Below are 18235 nucleotides of genomic sequence, written 5' to 3' on the forward strand. Positions count from 1 at the left end.
GAATGTCCTTCCTCAAGTTAGGAGACCAAAACTGTACACAATACTCCAGGTGTGGCCTCACCAAGGCCCTGTACAACTGTAGCAACACCTCCCTGCCCCTGTACTCAAATCCCCTCGCTATGAAGGCCAACATGCCATTTGCTTTCTTAACCGCCTGCTGTACCTGCATGCCAACCTTCAATGACTGATGTACCATGACACCCAGGTCTCGTTGCACCTTCCCTTTTCCTAATCTGTCACCATTCAGATAATAGTCTGTCTCTCTGTTTTTACCACCAAAGTGGATAACCTCACATTTATCCACATTATACTTCATCTGCCACGCATTTGCCCACTCACCTAACCTATCCAAGTCACTCTGCAGCCTCATAGCATCCTCCTCGCAGCTCACACTGCCACCCAACTTAGTGTCATCCGCAAATTTGGAGATACTACATTTAATCCCCTCGTCTAAATCATTAATGTACAATGTAAACAGCTGGGGCCCCAGCACAGAACCCTGCGGTACCCCACTAGTCACTGCCTGCCATTCCGAAAAGTACCCATTTACTCCTACTCTTTGCTTCCTGTCTGACAACCAGTTCTCAATCCACGTCAGCACACTACCCCCAATCCCATGTGCTTTAACTTTGCACATTAATCTCCTGTGTGGGACCTTGTCGAAAGCCTTCTGAAAGTCCAAATATACCACATCAACTGGTACTCCTTTGTCCACTTTATTGGAAACATCCTCAAAAAATTCCAGAAGATTTGTCAAGCATGATCTCCCTTTCACAAATCCATGCTGACTTGGACCTATCATGTCACCATTTTCCAAATGCGCTGCTATGACATCCTTAATAATTGATTCCATCATTTTACCCACTACTGAGGTCAGGCTGACCGGTCTATAATTCCCTGCTTTCTCTCTCCCTCCTTTTTTAAAAAGTGGGGTTACATTGGCTACCCTCCACTCGATAGGAACTGATCCAGACTCAATGGAATGTTGGAAAATGACTGTCAATGCATCCGCTATTTCCAAGGCCACCTCCTTAAGTACTCTGGGATGCAGTCCATCAGGCCCTGGGGATTTATCGGCCTTCAATCCCATCAATTTCCCCAACACAATTTCCCGACTAATAAAGATTTCCCTCAGTTCCTCCTCCTTAATAGACCCTCTGACCACTTTTATATCCGGAAGGTTGTTTGTGTCCTCCTTAGTGAATACTGAACCAAAGTACTTGTTCAATTGGTCTGCCATTTCTTTGTTCCCCGTTATGACTTCCCCTGATTCTGACTGCAGGGGACCTACGTTTGTCTTTACTAACCTTTTTCTCTTTACATACCTATAGAAACTTTTGCAATCCGCCTTAATGTTCCCTGCAAGCTTCTTCTCGTACTCCATTTTCCCTGCCCTAATCAAACTCTTTGTCCTCCTCTGCTGAGTTCTAAATTTCTCCCAGTCCCCAGGTTCGCTGCTATTTCTGGCCAATTTGTATGCCATTTCCTTGGCTTTAATACTATCCCTGATTTCCCTAGATAGCCACGGTTGAGCCACCTTCCCTTTTTTATTTTTACGCCAAACAGGAATGTACAATTGTTGTAATTCATCCATGCGGTCTCTAAATGTCTGCCATTGCCCATCCACAGTCAACCCCTTAAGTATCATTAGCCAATCTATCTTAGCCAATTCATGCCTCATACCTTCAAAGTTACCCTTCTTTAAGTTCTGGACCATGGTCTCTGAATTAACTGTTTCATTCTCCATCCTAATGCAGAATTCCACCATATTATGGTCACTCTTCCCCAAGGGGCCTCGCACAATGAGATTGCTAATTAATCCTCTCTCATTACACAAGACCCAGTCTAAGATGGCCTCCCCCCTAGTTGGTTCCTCGACATATTGGTCTAGAAAACCATCCCTTATGCATTCCAGGAAATCCTCCTGCACCGTATTGCTTCCAGTTTGGCTAGCCCAATCTATGTGCATATTAAAGTCACCCATTATAACTGCTGCACCTTTATTGCATGCACTCCTAATTTCCTGTTTGATGCCCTCCCCAACATCACTACTACTGTTTGGAGGTCTGTACACAACTCCCACTAACGATTTTTGCCCTTTAGTGTTCTGCAGCTCTACCCATTTAGATTCCACATCATCCAAGCTAATGTCTTTCCTAACTATTGCATTAATCTCCTCTTTAACCAGCAATGCTACCCCACCTCCTTTTCCTTTTATTCTATCCTTCCTGAATGTTGAATACCCCTGGATGTTGAGTTCCCAGCCCTGATCATCCTGGAGCCACGTCTCCGTAATCCCAATCACATCATATTTGTTAACATCTATTTGCACAGTTAATTCATCCACCTTATTGCGGATACTCCTTGCATTAAGACACAAAGCCTTCAGGCTTGCTTTTTTAACACCCTTTGTCCTTCTAGAATTTTGCTGTACAGTGGCCCTTTTTGTTCTTTGCCTTGGGTTTCTCTGCCCTCCACTTTTCCTCATCTCCTTTCTGTCTTTTGCTTTTGTCTCCCTCTGTCTCCCTGCATAGGTTCCCATCCCCCTGCAATATTAGTTTAACTCCTCCCCAACAGCAATAGCAAACACTCCCCCTAGGACATTGGTTCCGGATCTGCCCAGGTGCAGACCGTCCGGTTTGTACCTCCCCCAGAACCGGTTCCAATGCCCCAAGAATTTGAATCCCTCCCTGCTGCACCACTGCTCAAGCCATGTATTCATCTGCGCTATCCTGCGATTCCTACTCTGACTAGCACGTGGCACTGGTAGCAATCCCGAGATTACTACTTTTGAGGTCCTACTTTTTAATTTAGCTCCTAGCTCCTTAAATTCTTTTCGTAGGACCTCATCCCTTTTTTTACCTATGTCGTTGGTACCAATGTGCACCACGACAACTGGCTGTTCTCCCTCCCATTTCAGAATGTCCTGCACCCGCTCCGAGACATCCTTGACCCTTGTACCAGGGAGGCAACATACCATCCTGGAGTCTCGGTTGCGTCCGCAGAAACGCCTATCTATTCCCCTCACCATCGAATCCCCTATCACTATCGCGCTCCCACTCTTTTTCCTGCCCTCCTTTGCAGCAGAGCCACCTACGGTGCCATGAACTTGGCTGCTGCTGCCCTCCCCTGATGAGTCATCCTCCCCAACAGTACTCAAAGCAGTGTATCTGTTTTGCAGGGGGATGACCACAGGGGACCCCTGCACTATCTTTCTTGCACTGCTCTTCCTGCTGGTCTTCCATTCCCTATCTGGCTGTGGACCCTTCTCCTGCGGTAAGACCAACTCACTACACGTGATACTCACGTCATTCTCAGCATCGTGGATGCTCCAGAGTGAATCCACCCTCAGCTCCAATTCTGCAACGCGGACCGTCAAGAGCTCGAGGCGGATACACTTCTCACACACGTAGCGCCCAGGGACACCGGAAGTGTCCCCGAGTTCCCACATGGTACAGAAGGAGCATATCACATGGCCGAGCTCTACTGCCATGTCTTAACCTTAGATACCCTTAAATTGGTAATAACAATGTTGCAGTTCACTTACTGATATAAAAAAGAAAAGAAAAGCTACTCACCAATCACCAGCCAATCACTTACCACATTGGCTGTGACGTCACTTTTTGATTACTTTCTACTTCTATTTTGCTTTCTCTCCCGCTGTAGCTGCACCGGTACGCTGGCTCTCGATCTCCCGCTGGGCTTTTGATAGGTCGCTCCCCTCTCACCAACTGCCGCTGGCTCTCGATCTCCCGCTGGGCTTTTGATAGGTCGCTCCCCTCTCTCCAACTGCCGCTGGCTCTCGATCTCCCGCTGGGCCTTTTATACACCCACATCCAAGTCTTTAATATATATCAAGAAAAGTTTGGTCCCAGTACTGACCCCTGGGGAACACCACTGTATACCTTCCTCCAGTCCGATAAACAACCGTTCACCACTACTCTCTGATTCCTGTCACTGAGCCAATTCCGTATCCATGCTGCCACTGTCCCTTTTATTCCATGGGTTTCAACTTTGTGGCACTTTGTTGAACACCTTTTGGAAATGCACATACACCACGTCAACTGCATTGTCCTCATCAACCCTCTGTGTTACCTCATCAAAAAACTTGATCATGTTGGTTTAACACAATTTGCCTTTAACAAATACGTGCTGGCTTTCCTTAATTAATCAACACCTATCCAAGTGACTTAATTATGTCCCTGATTACTGTTTCTAAAAGCTTCCCCACTACCGAGGTCAAACTGACCGGCCTGTAGTTGCTGGGTTTATCTTTACTCCCTTTGTTGAACAATGCTGTAATATTTGCAATTCTCCAGTCCTCTAGCACCACCCCCGTATCTATGGAGGTTTGGAATATTATGGCCAGCACCTCTGCGATTTCCGCCCTCAATTCCCTCAGCATCCTAGGATGCATCCCATCCGCTCCCGGTGACATCTAATTGGACGGGATTCTAGATTACCAGGCCGATCTTCCTGACCCCCAGCACTTGATAGGAGCAGGAGTCCAGGCCCCGATGCTCCTGAATTTCTGGTCCTGAGCCACTATCCGTGCCTGGGTGCACCTGTACTGCAGGCCTGCACCCAGCAGAGCCCTGCAAACGCGGGAGGAATGTCAAGCGTAGCTGAAAGGCTCAAAGATCCACAGCGTGAGTACTGAAGAATTTTGTACATACCTTTGAGGTCTTCAGCTTACTGCTGGCTGCCGCCACCCCCAGACTGGCGGTTACACTGTACAAACACTCCTTTGTAGTGCCGTGGGACATTTTACTGCGTTAAAGACGATAAATCAAGTTGTTATTATTGATCCGCGGGTTCCTAGACCATGCTCACTACAGCTTATTGGGGAGCTCCAGTGTCTGGGCACCCCATGTGTAAGATATGAGATATGTCTGTTACCACAACAAACCACGCTGGGTACAGGTATATTGTAAATATGCACAACAAATTTTATTAAGTGGTTTACATCCAGTACAAAGAAATAATACTTAACAAGGCGATAGGCGACAGTCTGTTCCTCGAAACCCCAGCGGTGCCCACTGAGTGACTGTGGCACTGTCTCTAGCTGTGTTCTGTTGACTGTAGTTCTCCTCCGGTCTTCCTCTGTGTTCGTGCTGCCTTCAGGGTTCAATAGCTGCTTCTCTTATACCTTTTTCCCACACACTACACACACACACACACATGACAGCTTGCAGCTGCCTGTGCTTCGCATGCCATTACAATACTCTCGCTATTAACTCAAGCCTTCTCGACCTTCAACGCCTTATCTGATAGCCTCCATTTTGCGGAAGGAGTATTCTTCTCTTTAAAAACTTTTACACAAACAACCTCACATTAGATAGCTTGGTCTGCAACTTTAGCGATAAGAAAATGTGCTGCAGACCTTTTATTTCGTGGCTAATTAATGTTCTGTCCTTCACCATCCTGGCTCTAACATAACAGAGCTACTTCAGCAGTTACAGCAGTTAACATAATATGGCTCACTTGGCATAATGTGTCTCTTAATTCCTCTAACCTCTCTCCTCACTCTCTTGGTGATTTAAATTGATGGCCTCTCATCACTGACTCCCCAAACAAAGCAAACCGTCGTTCTCTGTTCATTCCATCAAATCTCATCATCATTTTAAAAACCTCAATTAAATCTCCTCTTATCCTCTTTGCTCCAATGGAAATAGTCCCAGTATCTCAAGTCTCTCCTCATGCAGTTTCCCATCGCTAGAATCGTCCAGATGAATCTACACTGTACACTTTCTATAGCTTTAATGTCCTTTCCATAATGGAACACCCAAAACTGCACACAGTACTCTTAACTCTTGCCTAAAAGAATATTATGGCTTTGTCTTCCTGCACTGGCACTTTAAGGCAATTATATATTTGAATCCCAAGTTCTCTCTGTTCATACACATCCTTCGGCATCTTTTAATTTAGTGTGTATTCCCGTTCCTTTCTTTTCCCTCTGAATATCAAGTACTTCACACTGATCTACATTAAATTGTATCTGCCACCTGTTTATCTATTCTGTTAACCTGTCATTCCTTCCTGAAGTCTTTTACAGTCTTCCTGACTGTTTGGCAAGCCTCATATCAATATTATTTTAGAGGGGTGGAACTTTTCTCTGTTTCTCTATTCTTTTGCTTCTCTTTTTTTAACATACAGAAAAATTCTCCTTCCAGGTATATCATCTGGCAAGTGTCCGTCTGCGTGACTTGTGTCTAAAACTGGATGTGTCTGCAGATCTTCGTAGGAAGATTTGGACATGCTTTGAGTATTCTTTGGTGCATTGCACAGATATGATGACAGACAGACACCTCGATCAACTCCTCCTCTGTGCTGTCTACATAATGGCAAAGGTACAGTATTTGCCTTTCCAGATTATGTGGCTCTCTCCATTGTTCAAATGCTGAGCTAATCACCACTTGCCGAACCAGGGTGCTGGAGTTTGTCTGAGGACATAGGAAATCTTTGACTTATCTGTTGGTAATCAATACAATTTCCCCAAGTCTCTTCTGTGATTGACACAGCCACCAGGATCCAGTTGATGAGCCTTCTGTCCTGTTACTGTTGTCTCCGGCTGCACTATATCATGCTGTAGCCTATTCTACAAAAAAAGGAATAATGTATAACTGAAATGAAGCACGCCAAAAGGCTGTTTTTTTTTCTGTTAATCTATCTCGTTTCATATTGGGTTTTTTTAAGGCTTCATGATGCCGGGCAAAATGACAAAGCATTTTGATTTGTTTTCTAGGACAATGATTCAACGTGAAGTTGAAACAAAGTTTGACTCTAAAATTCCTGGGAAAGGGAGGTGGGGGGGCGGGGATAGGGAAGAGCAGATCCTCTGCCCAGTCACTGCCGATGTTCCAGTCCTGATTTAATGACAAAAAAAATAGAGAGGGAAGATAGATTATGAAAGCAAACTAGCACAAAATATAACAACAGGTAGTAAGAGTTTCTGCAGGTACATAAAAAGGAAAAGAGTGGCTAAAGTAAATGTTGGTCCCTTAGCGGATTAGACTGGGGAATTAAAAATGGGGAACAGGGAAATGGCAGAGACTTTGAACAAATATTTTGTATCGGTCTTTACGGTAGAAGACACCAAAAACATCCCAATAGTGGATAATCAAGGGGCTATAGGGAGGGAGGAACTTAAAACTATCATGAAAGAAGTAGTACTCGGTAAAATAATGGGGCTAAAGGCCGACAAGTCCCCTGGACCTGATGGCTTGCATCCTAGGGTTTTAAAAGAAGTGGCTGCAGAGATAGTGGATGTATTGGTTGTAAGTTCCCTGGATTCTGGAGAGGTCCCAGCGGATTGGAAAATTGCAAATGTAACTCCCTTATTTAAAAAAGGAGGCAGACAGAAAGCAGGAAACTGTAGACCAGTTAGCCTAACATCTGTCATTAGGAAAATGCTGGAGTCTATTATTAAGGCAGCAGTAGCAGGACATTTGGAAAAGCATGATTCAATCAAGCAGAGTCAGCGTGGTTTTATGAAGGGGAAATCATGTTTGACAAATTTGCTGGAGCTCTTTGAGGATGTAACGAGCAGGGTGGGTAAGGGGGAACCAGTGGATGTGGTTTATTTAGATTTCCAGAAGACATTCGATAAGGTGCCACATAAAAGGTTATTGCACAAGATAAAAGTTCACGGGGTTGGGGGTAATATATTAGCATGGATAGAGGATTGGCTAACTAACAGAAAACAGAGAGTCGGGATAAATGGGTCATTTTCTGGTTGGCAAACAGTGACTAGTGGGGTGTCGCAGGGATCGGTGCTGGGGCCTCAACTATTTACAATCTATATTAATGACTTGGATGAAAGGACCGAGTGTAATGTAGCCAAGTTTGCTGATGATACAAAGATGGGTGGGAGAGCAAATTGTGAGGAGGACACAAAAAATCTGCAAAGGGATATAGACAGGCTAAGTGAGTGGGCAAAGATTTGGCAGATGGAGTATAGGGCCCAAGTTTCCACATGATTTGCGCCTGATTTTTAGGAGCAACTGGTGGAGAACGGACTATCTTAGAAATCGCAATTCTCCACATTTTTTTTTCTGCAGTTCTAGTCAGGTAGAACAGTTCTATTTTGGAACAGAATTTTTTCTTCAAAAGGGGGCGTGTCTGGCCACTGACGCCTGATTTGAAAGTTTCCACAGTGAAAACGTACTCCAAACTAAAGTAGAATGGAGCAAGTGAAGATTTTTGTAGAACTGAAAAAACCTGTTCTACACATTAAAAAATCAGGCGCAGGTTACAAATTAGGCGTCCAGAACGAGGGGGGGGGGGGGAAGTCATTAAATTCTACAATAAATCCTTATTTATACTTCTACAAATATTATACAAATAAATCCAACCTGAATAAACATTTATAAGCAAAGAAAAGATTAAATAAACCATCTTCCTACCTGTGTGAAAGTGCTTCAGGCAGGGAGAATTCTGCAGCCGTTCGTTCCCGCGGGGGGGGGGGATTAAACAGCCGCTTTGTTCCCGCGGGCGGGGGGGGGGGGGGATTAAACAGCCGCTTTGTTCCCACGGGGGGGGGATTAAACAGCCGCTTTGTTCCCACGGGGGGGGGGGATTAAACAGCCGCTTTGTTCCCGCGGGGGGGGGGGATTAAACAGCCGCTTTGTTCCCACGGGGGGGGGATTAAACAGCCGCTTTGTTCCCACGGGGGGGGGGGGGATTAAACAGCCGCTTTGTTCCCACGGGGGGGGGATTAAACAGCCGCTTTGTTCCCACGGGGGGGGGGGGATTAAACAGCCGCTTTGTTCCCACGGGGGGGGGGGGGATTAAACAGCCGCTTTGTTCCCACGGGGGGGGGGGGACAGCCACTTCGTTCCCACGGGGGGGGGGGATTAAACAGCCGCTTTGTTCCCACGGGGGGGGGGGGGATTAAACAGCCGCTTCGTTCCCACGGGGGGGGGGGATTAAACAGCCGCTTTGTTCCCACGGGGGGGGGGGATTAAACAGCCGCTTCGTTCCCACGGGGGGGGGGGATTAAACAGCCGCTTCGTTCCCGCGGGGGGGGGGGGGGGGGGGGGATTAAACAGCCGCTTCGTTCCCGCGGGGGGGGGGGGGGGAGGAGACAGTGAGAAGGCTGCAAGAGCTAATGTGCTTTTATTAAAAAAAAATTCAAAAATTAAACAGCTACAAAGAACTACAAAAATGGCCGAGTGCCAATGTTCTTTTCACACTGAGCATGTGCGAACGCTCCAACGCGCACACGCAGCGTTGCCGGCAGGAAAAAAACTAATTTAAATAGTACCCGCCCCCTCCCACTTACAAAATCGGCGCGAGTGTAGGCTCCGCCCTCCTGGGCGCCAGGCAGACAAGGAGCTGCAGAACGCTCCAGAATTGCGAGGTTTTTTTTAGGCACCGTTTTAGGCGCGAAAAACGGGTGCCCAGCTCGGAGGAGCGCCCGTTTTTTATCCTGTGGAAACTTGGGCCCGTAATGTGGGAAAATTTGGCCAGAAAAAATAGAAAAGCAAATTATAATTTAAATGGAGAAAAATTGCAAAGTGCTGCAGTACAGAGGGACCTGGGGGTCCTTGTGCATGAAACACAAAAAGTTAGTATGCAGGTACAGCAAGTAATCAGGAAGGCAAATGGAATGTTGGCCTTTATTGTAAGGGGGATAGAGTATAAAAGCAGAGAAGTCCTGCTACAACTGTACAGGGTATTGGTGAGGCCACACCTGGAGTACTGCGTATAGTTTTGGTCTCTGTATTTAAGGAAGGATATACTTGCATTGGAGGCTCTTCAGAGAAGGTTCACTAGGTTGATTCCGGAGATGAGGGGGGGTTGACTTCATAATTGAGTAGGTTGGGCCTATACTCATTGGAGTTCAGAAGAATGAGAGGTGATCTTATCGAAACATATAAAATAATGAGGGGACTCGACAAGGTGGATGCAGGATGTTTCCACTCATAAGGGGAAACTAAAACTAGGGAACATAGTCTCAGAATAAGGGGCTGCCCATTTAAAACTGAGATGAGGAGGAATTTCTTCTCTGAGTGTTGTAAATCTATGGAATATTCTGCCCCAGAGAGCTGTGGAGACTGGGTCACTGAATATATTTAAGGGGGAGATAGACAGAATTTTGAGCGAAAAGGGAACAAAAGGTTATGGGGAGCAGGCGGGGAAGTGGAGCTGAGTCCATGATCAGATTATATTATCGTATTAAATGGCGGAGCCGGCTCGAGGGGCCAGGTGGCCTACTCCTGTTCCTATTTCTTATGTAATGCCTGGGGCTAGAATACTTTGATTAATTTACGTGGCACCTACACACTTTCTGGGCACCAGCTTGGCTGGGGGGGGGGGGGGGCGGGGGATTTAGCGGGTCTGCAGGGTCTGAAGAACCTACTCAGAAATATGTTTTAAATATGGGTATCCTCTTTTGGCACTTTAGGCAATCTAATTGATCGCTCTGCATATAATTGCATTGCAAGACCAGTCTTCTCATTTTCAAAATTCTCTTCTGCTAGCAACTCATAGATGTCCCTTGTGTCCAGCATGCTGAAGTTGCAAATGAGGAAAATTCATCTATATATTTTTTCCATTTACCTGCCTGTGGCTGCCCCTGAAATCGCTGGAATTTCCAGCAAGAGTGGAACCCTGGGAATCCAACATTGACCTTTTTCTCATTTTTATCACAAAAGAAGTGGCTGTGTGGAAACTGTGCAGTGACTTAAAACACCATCCTCAAATCTCTAATACTATAAAAGAAATAATCACTACTAGTTCTTTCAACGAGAAGTACAGAATGGTTCGATTAATTGAATAGGTACTGTATTATTACAACCGACTGATGAAAGAGTTTCCTACAGTTGTAATCACCTTTATCCAGAGAAGAATGAGGATTAAGTTAGAAATATTTTTAACTTAAATCTTGGGATGTGGGCTTCACTGACAAGGCTGGTATTTATTGCCCGTCCCTAGTTGCTCTGCGAAGGTGGTGGTGGCACTCCTCCTTGAATCACTGTAGCAGCTTGATACAATCGAGGGGTTTGCTAGGCCACTTCAGAGGGCAGTTAAGAGTCAGCCACATTGCTGTGAGACTGGAGTGACATGTAACCCAGACTGGGTAAGGATGACCAGTTTCATTCCCTAAAAGAAATTAATGAACCAGTTGGGTTTATACAACAATCTGACAGCTTCATGATCACTTTTCCTGATTTCCAGATTTTTAAAAACTGAATTCAGTTTCTCGAATTGCAATTATGGGATTTGAACTCGCATTCTCTGGATTATTAGTCCAGTAACATAACCACTACACTACTGTTAAAAGAGAAGAGTTAAGAGCTTTTACTTGTGCTCACAGCCATTGTTGGTACTGAGCTTGTAAGGGAACAGATGAGTCTGATTAACAGAGAGAAAAATATGGAGATGAAACGGGGAGAAAATGTATGAGCAGCAAAGGAAGTGACATTGTAAGAGTGGGATATAAACTGAAAATCGAGAGTGGGAGAGATCATTCCAGGATAAGCATTGCAATTTATTTTAAAGACCTATCTGCAATGCTAGAGGAGATGGTTATGTTTATTTTATTACTGATACTGTCTTTACAGGTTACGAAGGAGGACAGGTCTTTCACAGATATAATGAAATGTTACAGAAGTCAACCCCAAGCCAGCAGCCACGTGAGTTTGCATTCCTTAATAGATCCTTGTCCCTTCTTCACGCTTGGTTGTTCAGTGTTCTTTTTAACAACAAAATATATAAAAGTCTCACTGGCTGATTCTCCGTTTTGCCTTCTGTTTTGTATAATTATTTTAAATGATTTATTCAGGTGTACAGAAGCGTTCTCCTGAAAGGGAGATGGTCGAGGATTACTGGTGTTGATGAGCACACAGGGGAAGATGTAAACATGGAAGAGCAGGGTGAGTCATATTGCTCTACTGTGAGAATTCAAATATCCCCTGTGAGAATTTTTGGAACTTTTCCAAGGTAGCAGCTGGTCTAAACTTAACACTGAGAAGGAGTTAGGGGCAGGGAAAGAAAGCATTCTGTTTCAGCAAGGCTAATTTTTATTAAACACTGTTGAATTCCCTTGCTAAAGCTCTCCACCTCCCTCTCTTGTTTTAACACCCTCCTTAAGTGCAGCGAAGGTTCACCAGACTGATTCCCGGGATGGCAGGACTGACATATCAAGAAAGATTGGATCAACTGGGCTTGTATTCACTGGAGTTCAGAAGAATGAGAGGGTATCTCATAGAAACGTTTAAAATTCTGACGGGTTTAGACAGGTTAGAAGCAGGAAGAATGTTCCCAATGTTGGGGAAGTCCAGAACCATGAGTCACAGTCTAAGGATAAGGGGTAAGCCATTTAGGACCGAGATGAGGAGAAACTTCTTCACCCAGAGAGTGGTGAACCTGTGGAATTCTCTACCACAGAAAGTTGTTGAGGCCAATTCACTAAATATATTCAAAAAGGAGTTAGATGTAGTCCTTACTACTAGGGATATCAAGGGGTGTGGCGTGAAAGCAGGAATGGGGTACTGAAGTTGCATGTTCAGCCATGAACTCATTGAATGGCGGTGCAGGCTCGAAGGGCCGAATGGCCTACTCCTGCACCTATTTTCTATGTTTAAAACCCACCTTTTTGACTAAGCTTTTGGTCATCCTTCTAATATTTCCTTCTTTGGCTTGGCGTCCATTTATTAGATTATACCTCTGGAAAAACCTTGGGATGCTTTATAAATGCAAGTTGTTATTGAACTTGAGATAGATTAAAAACATATGCTCTACGTGTACCATTCCTCCTCTCTGTATGATATCATTGAAGTATTAATAGTAAACCACTTGCACACAGTCTGTTCGTTCTCTCCCTAGCCTCACACCATAAGATACCTTGGCAGCAGAGTAGACGGTTGGTGTGAGGAGTGCTTTTCTAAGATTGAAATGAAAGCACATTGGGGCAGAGTGGAGGGTGATTTACTCTTCTCCTTCCTGATGTGGGAGTGCTGAAAATGGCAGTGTTCCATTCCCGGCACTGATTTCCTACACCTTGAGAAGCACTAAAATTATTGAAAATACGCTTCTGGTACAATTGCTTTGATTTTCACTGGGGATGGAATAAGAAAAGAGACTTTGTGTGTGCAGTAATCAGTTATTTTACAGAGTCCGCCTTAAAACCTGAGAATAATTTTTTTTTTGTGCTACTTCTAGTATCCAGCAGTGATGATCCGAGCTCAAACAATAACAATGCGCACCATCCTGACAAAGCAAGCAGCCCTCCAGTGAATCCGGCCAGGTTGGCCAAGTGCCCTGCGGCTGTGGAGGAAGAGCGGGGTGATCTCATTAAGTTCTATAACGGTATCTATGTGAACAGGATTAAAGAGTTTGCACTGAAGTACTCCAATGTAAAACTGGAGTGTGGGGTAAGTAAACATGAGTGTTTGGGACTGCTTCTAACCAGCGTTTCTAAATTATAAGAAGTGCCACGTGCATCCGATGACTTCATAAAGCAAATTCCATTCTTATTTGATGGGATTCCTGCATTGCTTTGTAACTAGTGTCTTGGGGATCACATACTGCAATTCCATTTGTTTTTTTGCATGACATTAACAACTTGCTTTGGCTACGGAACATTAATGTGCGACTATTCTCCATCATAAGAACATAAGAAATCGGAGCAGGAGTAGGCCATACGGCCCCTCGAGCCTGCTCCGCCATTTAATACGATCATGGCTGATCCGATCATGGACTCAGCTCTACTTCCCTGCCCGCTCCACATAACCCCTTATTCCCTTATTATTTAAGAAACTGTCTATCCCTGTCTTAAATTTATTCAATGTTCCAGCTTCCACAGCTCTCTGAGCCAGCGAATTCCACAGATCCACAACCCTCTGAGAGAAGAAATTTCTCCTCATCTCTGTTTTAAATGGGCGGCCCCTTATTTTAAGATTATGCCCCCTAGTTCTAGACTCCCCTATCAGTGGAAACATCCTCTCTGCATCCACCTTGTCAAGCCTCATAATCTGATACGTTTCGATAAGATCACCTCTCATTCTTCTGAATTCCAATGAGTAGAGGCCCAACCTACTCAACATTTCCTCATAAGTCAACCCCCTCATCTCTGGAATCAACCTTGTGAACCTTCTCTGAACTGCCTCCAAAGCAAGTATATCCTTTTGTAAATATGGAAACCAAAACTGGACGCAGTATTCCAGGTGTGACCTCACCAATACCCTGTACAACTGTAGCAAGACTTCCCTGCTTTTATACTCCATCCCCTTTGCAATAAAGGCCAAGATTCCATTGGCTTTCCTGATCACTTGCTGTACCTGCATACTAACTTTTTGTGTTTCATGCACAAGTACCCCCAGGTCCCGCTGTACTGCGGCACTTGCAATCTTTCTCCATTTAAATAATAACTTGCTCTTTGATTTTTTTCTGCCAAAGTGCATGACCACACACTTTCCAACATTATACTCCATCTTCCAAATTTTTGCCCACTCACTTAGCCTGTCTATGTCCTTTTGCAGATTTTTTGTGTCCTCCTCACACATTGCTTTTCCTCCCATCTTTGTATCGTCAGCAAACTTGACTACGTTACACTCAGTCCCTTCTTCCAAGTCGTTAATATAGATTGTAAATAGTTGGGGTCCCAACACTGATCCCTGTGGCATCCCACTAGTTACTGATTGCCAACCCGAGAATGAACCATTTATCCCTACTCTCTGTTTTCTGTTAGTTAGCCAATCCTCTATCCATGCTAAAATATTACCCCCAACCCCGTGATCTTTTACTTTATGTGACACCTTGTCAAATGCCTTCTGGAAGTTCAAATACACCACATCGACTGGTTCCCCTTTATCCACCCTGTTCGTTACATCCTGAAAGAATTCCAGCAAATTTGTCAAACATGACTTCCCCTTCATAAATCCATACTGACTCTGCCTGACCGAATTTTGCTTTTCCAAATGTCCTGCTACTGCTTCTTTAATAATGGACGCCAACATTTTCCCAACCACAGGTGTTAGGCTAACTGGTCGATAGTTTCCTGCTTTTTGTCTGCCTCATTTTTTAAATAGGGGCGTCAGATTTGTAGTTTTCCAATCTGCTGGGACCTCCCCAGAATCCAGGGAATTTTGGTAAATTACAACCAATGCATCCACAGTCCCTGCTGCTACTTCTCTTAAGACTCTAGGATGCAAGCCATCAGGTCCAGGGGATTTATCAGCTTTTAATCCCATTATCTTACTGAGTACTACCTCCTTAGTGATTGTGATTGGTTTAAGTTCCTCCCCCCGCCCCGCCCCTATAGCCCCTTGACTATCCACTGTTGAAATATTATTAGTGTCCTCTACCGTAAAGACTGATACAAAATATTTGTTCAGAGTTTCTGCCATCTCCATGTTCCCCATCACTAATTCCCTGGTCTCGTCCTCCAAGGGACCAACATTTTACTCTAGCCACTCTTTTCCTTTTTATATACCCATAGAAACTCTTGCCATCTGTTTTTATATTTTGTGCTAGTTTACTTTCATAATCTATCTTCCCTTTCTTAATCATTTTTTTTAGTCATTCTTTGTTGGCTTTTAAATGCTTCCCAACATTCTGTCCTTCCACTAGTTTGGCCATATTGTATGCCCTTGTTTTTAATTGGATACCATCCTTTATTTCTTTAGTTAGCCACGGATGGCTATCTTTTCTCTTACGCCCTTTCCTCCTCACTGCAATATATTTTTCTTCAGAGTTGTGAAATATCTCCTTAAATGTACACCACTGTTCATCAACCGTCCTACACTTTAATTTATTTTCCCAGTCCACTTTAGCCAACTCAGCCCTCACACCTTCATAGTCTTCTTTATTTAAGCTTAGTACGCTGGTTAAAGATCCAACTTTCTCACCCTCCATCTGAATTTGAAATTCAATCATGCTGTGATCACTCATTCCAAGGGGATCCTTTACTCGGACCATTGTTTTCAGTGACTGAGTGAAATTCTATTTTTATTACATTGGATTCTGTGGTTTTTAAACAGTTTTGTGGATTGCATTCCGCAATTCCATCCTATTGGCTTTCAACATAAATTACAAAACAGGGTATAGATATCTCCCTTTAGTGCAATACACCTCGCTTTTATGTTTTTACACCCAGCAGTGCACGGGAAGGATTGTGGTTTTAAGGGCACTGTACAGTTCAACGGGTGAACCTTATTGACATATTGGGGGTCATTTTAAGCGAACTCATCGGACGGGAATCCGTCGGGATCGGGTGGAATGCTAGTTTTACACCTGCCCACCTAATATTTCTCTCCATTAATCAGTTTTAATTCTAATTCCTTTTAACTTTGGTTCTTGTGTATCAGCATCAAACTGCAGCTTTGAATTTTACCCCGATAGGTGGAAGCACCTCCACTGTCTCCCTTTCCAAATGTTAAACCCCAGCCTGTATCTCCGCGACGAATATCACAGCGACACGCAGTCTACATCTCGCCTCACAAAAACGGCACCTCCCTCACGCCACGTACAGCCATGATGTACAGGTTTAACCGGAGCCCGTCAAAGGTGAGCCTTTCGCCCTTAAAACATTGATCATCTTTGTTGTATTTGAAGTTTATTTAGCAGAGATTAATACTGCTTTTAAACATTCTAACCTGATTCAAATTGTTACAGGTGTTTATGGACATTATTGTGCGATAGCATTTCTATACAACAGTAAATGAAGGCATGCTAAGAAAAATTTACATTTTTTAGCTACTTACCCCATTTTTTCTGTTCTGTAATTGCACCATTCAATTGAGAAAGTGGGTGGGTGACTAACATTCCTTTGTTAAAGGCCTGTGCATTTGTTCTGGGACGTGGGCATCGCTGGCAAAGCCAGCATTTATTGCCCATCGCTAATTGCCCTTGAGAAAGTGGTGGTGAGCCGACGCCTTGAACCACTGCAGTCCGTGTGGTGATGGTACTCTCACAACGCTATTAGGGAGGGAGTTACAGGATTTTGATCCAGTGACGATGAAGGAACGGCGATATATTTCCAAGTCGGAATGGTGTGTGACTTGGAGAGGAACTTGCAGGTGATGGTGTTCCCACGCGCCTGCTACCCTTGTCCTTCTAGGTGGTAGAGGTTGTGGGTTTGGGAGGTGCTGCCGAAGAAGCCTTGGCGAGTTGCTGCAGAGCATCCTGTAGATGGTGCACACTGCAGCCACGTTGTGCCGGGTGGAGGAAATGAATGGTGGATGGGGGGCCAATCAAGCGGCTGCTTTGTCCTGGATGCTGTTGAGCTTCTTGAGTGTTGTTGGAGCTGCACTCATCCAGGCAAGTGGAGAGTATTCCATCACACTCCTGACTTGTGCCTTGCAGATGGTGGAAAGGCTTTCGGGAGTCAGGAGGTGAGACATTCGTCACAGAATACCCAGCCTCTGACCTGCTCTTGTAGCCACAGTGTTTATGTGGCTGGTCCAGTTAAGTTTCTGGTCAATGGTGACCTCCAAGATGTTGATGGTGGGGAATTCGGCGATGGTAATGCTGTTGAATGTCATGGCGGTGGTTAGACTCTTGCTTGTTAGAGATACTCGTTGCCTGTGTGGCACAAATGTAACCTGCCACTTATCAACCCAAGTCTGAATGTCGTCCAGGTCTTGCTGCATGCTGGTATGGACTGCTTCATTATTTGAGGAGTTGCGAATGGAACTGAACACAGTGCAATCATCAGCGAACATCCCCACTTCTGACCTCATGATGGAGGGACGGTAATTGATGAAGCAGCTGAAGATGGTTGAGCCTAGGACACTGCCCTGAGGAACTCCTGCAGTGATGTCCTGGGGCTGGGATGATTGACCTCCAACAATTACAACCATCTTCCTTTGTGCTAGGTATGACTCCAGCCAGTGGAGAGTATTTCCCCCGATTCCCATTGACTTCAATTTTACCAGGGCTCTTTGATGCCACACTTAGTCAAATGCTGCCTTGATATCAAGGGCACTCATTCTCACCTCACCTGGACTTCAGCTGTTTTGTCCATGTTTGGACCGAGGCTGTAATGAGGTCTGGAACCGAGTGGTCCTGGCGGTACCCAAACTGAGCATCAGTGAGCAGGTTATTGGTGAGTAAGTGCCGCTTAATAGCACTGTCGACGATACCTTCCATCACTTTGCTACTGAATGAGAGTAGACTGATGGGGCGGTAATTGGCCGGATTGGATTTGTCCTGCTTTTTGTGGACACAACATACTTCAGCAGTTTTCCACATTGTTGGGTAGATGCCAGTGTTGTAGCTGCACTGGAAC

The 18235-nt window shown here is 44.8% G+C and overlaps 1 protein-coding gene across 3 annotated transcripts in view; it reads left to right on the forward strand.

Annotated features, from left to right (window-relative positions):
* The window catches only part of rbl1 (retinoblastoma-like 1 (p107)), a 210508-nt gene that overhangs the window by 59011 nt on the left and 133262 nt on the right, over positions 1 to 18235 (forward strand). For all 3 annotated transcript variants that reach the window (XM_070896496.1, XM_070896497.1, XM_070896498.1), the window contains 5 exons: positions 6174 to 6350; positions 11568 to 11639; positions 11789 to 11879; positions 13168 to 13379; positions 16348 to 16512. In XM_070896496.1, the coding sequence (XP_070752597.1) occupies positions 6174 to 6350; positions 11568 to 11639; positions 11789 to 11879; positions 13168 to 13379; positions 16348 to 16512 (717 nt within the window). The remainder of the gene's footprint in view (positions 1 to 6173; positions 6351 to 11567; positions 11640 to 11788; positions 11880 to 13167; positions 13380 to 16347; positions 16513 to 18235) is intronic.

This window comes from Pristiophorus japonicus, chromosome 12 (genome assembly GCF_044704955.1).
Source record: "Pristiophorus japonicus isolate sPriJap1 chromosome 12, sPriJap1.hap1, whole genome shotgun sequence".
Classification (NCBI taxonomy): Eukaryota; Metazoa; Chordata; class Chondrichthyes; family Pristiophoridae; genus Pristiophorus; species Pristiophorus japonicus.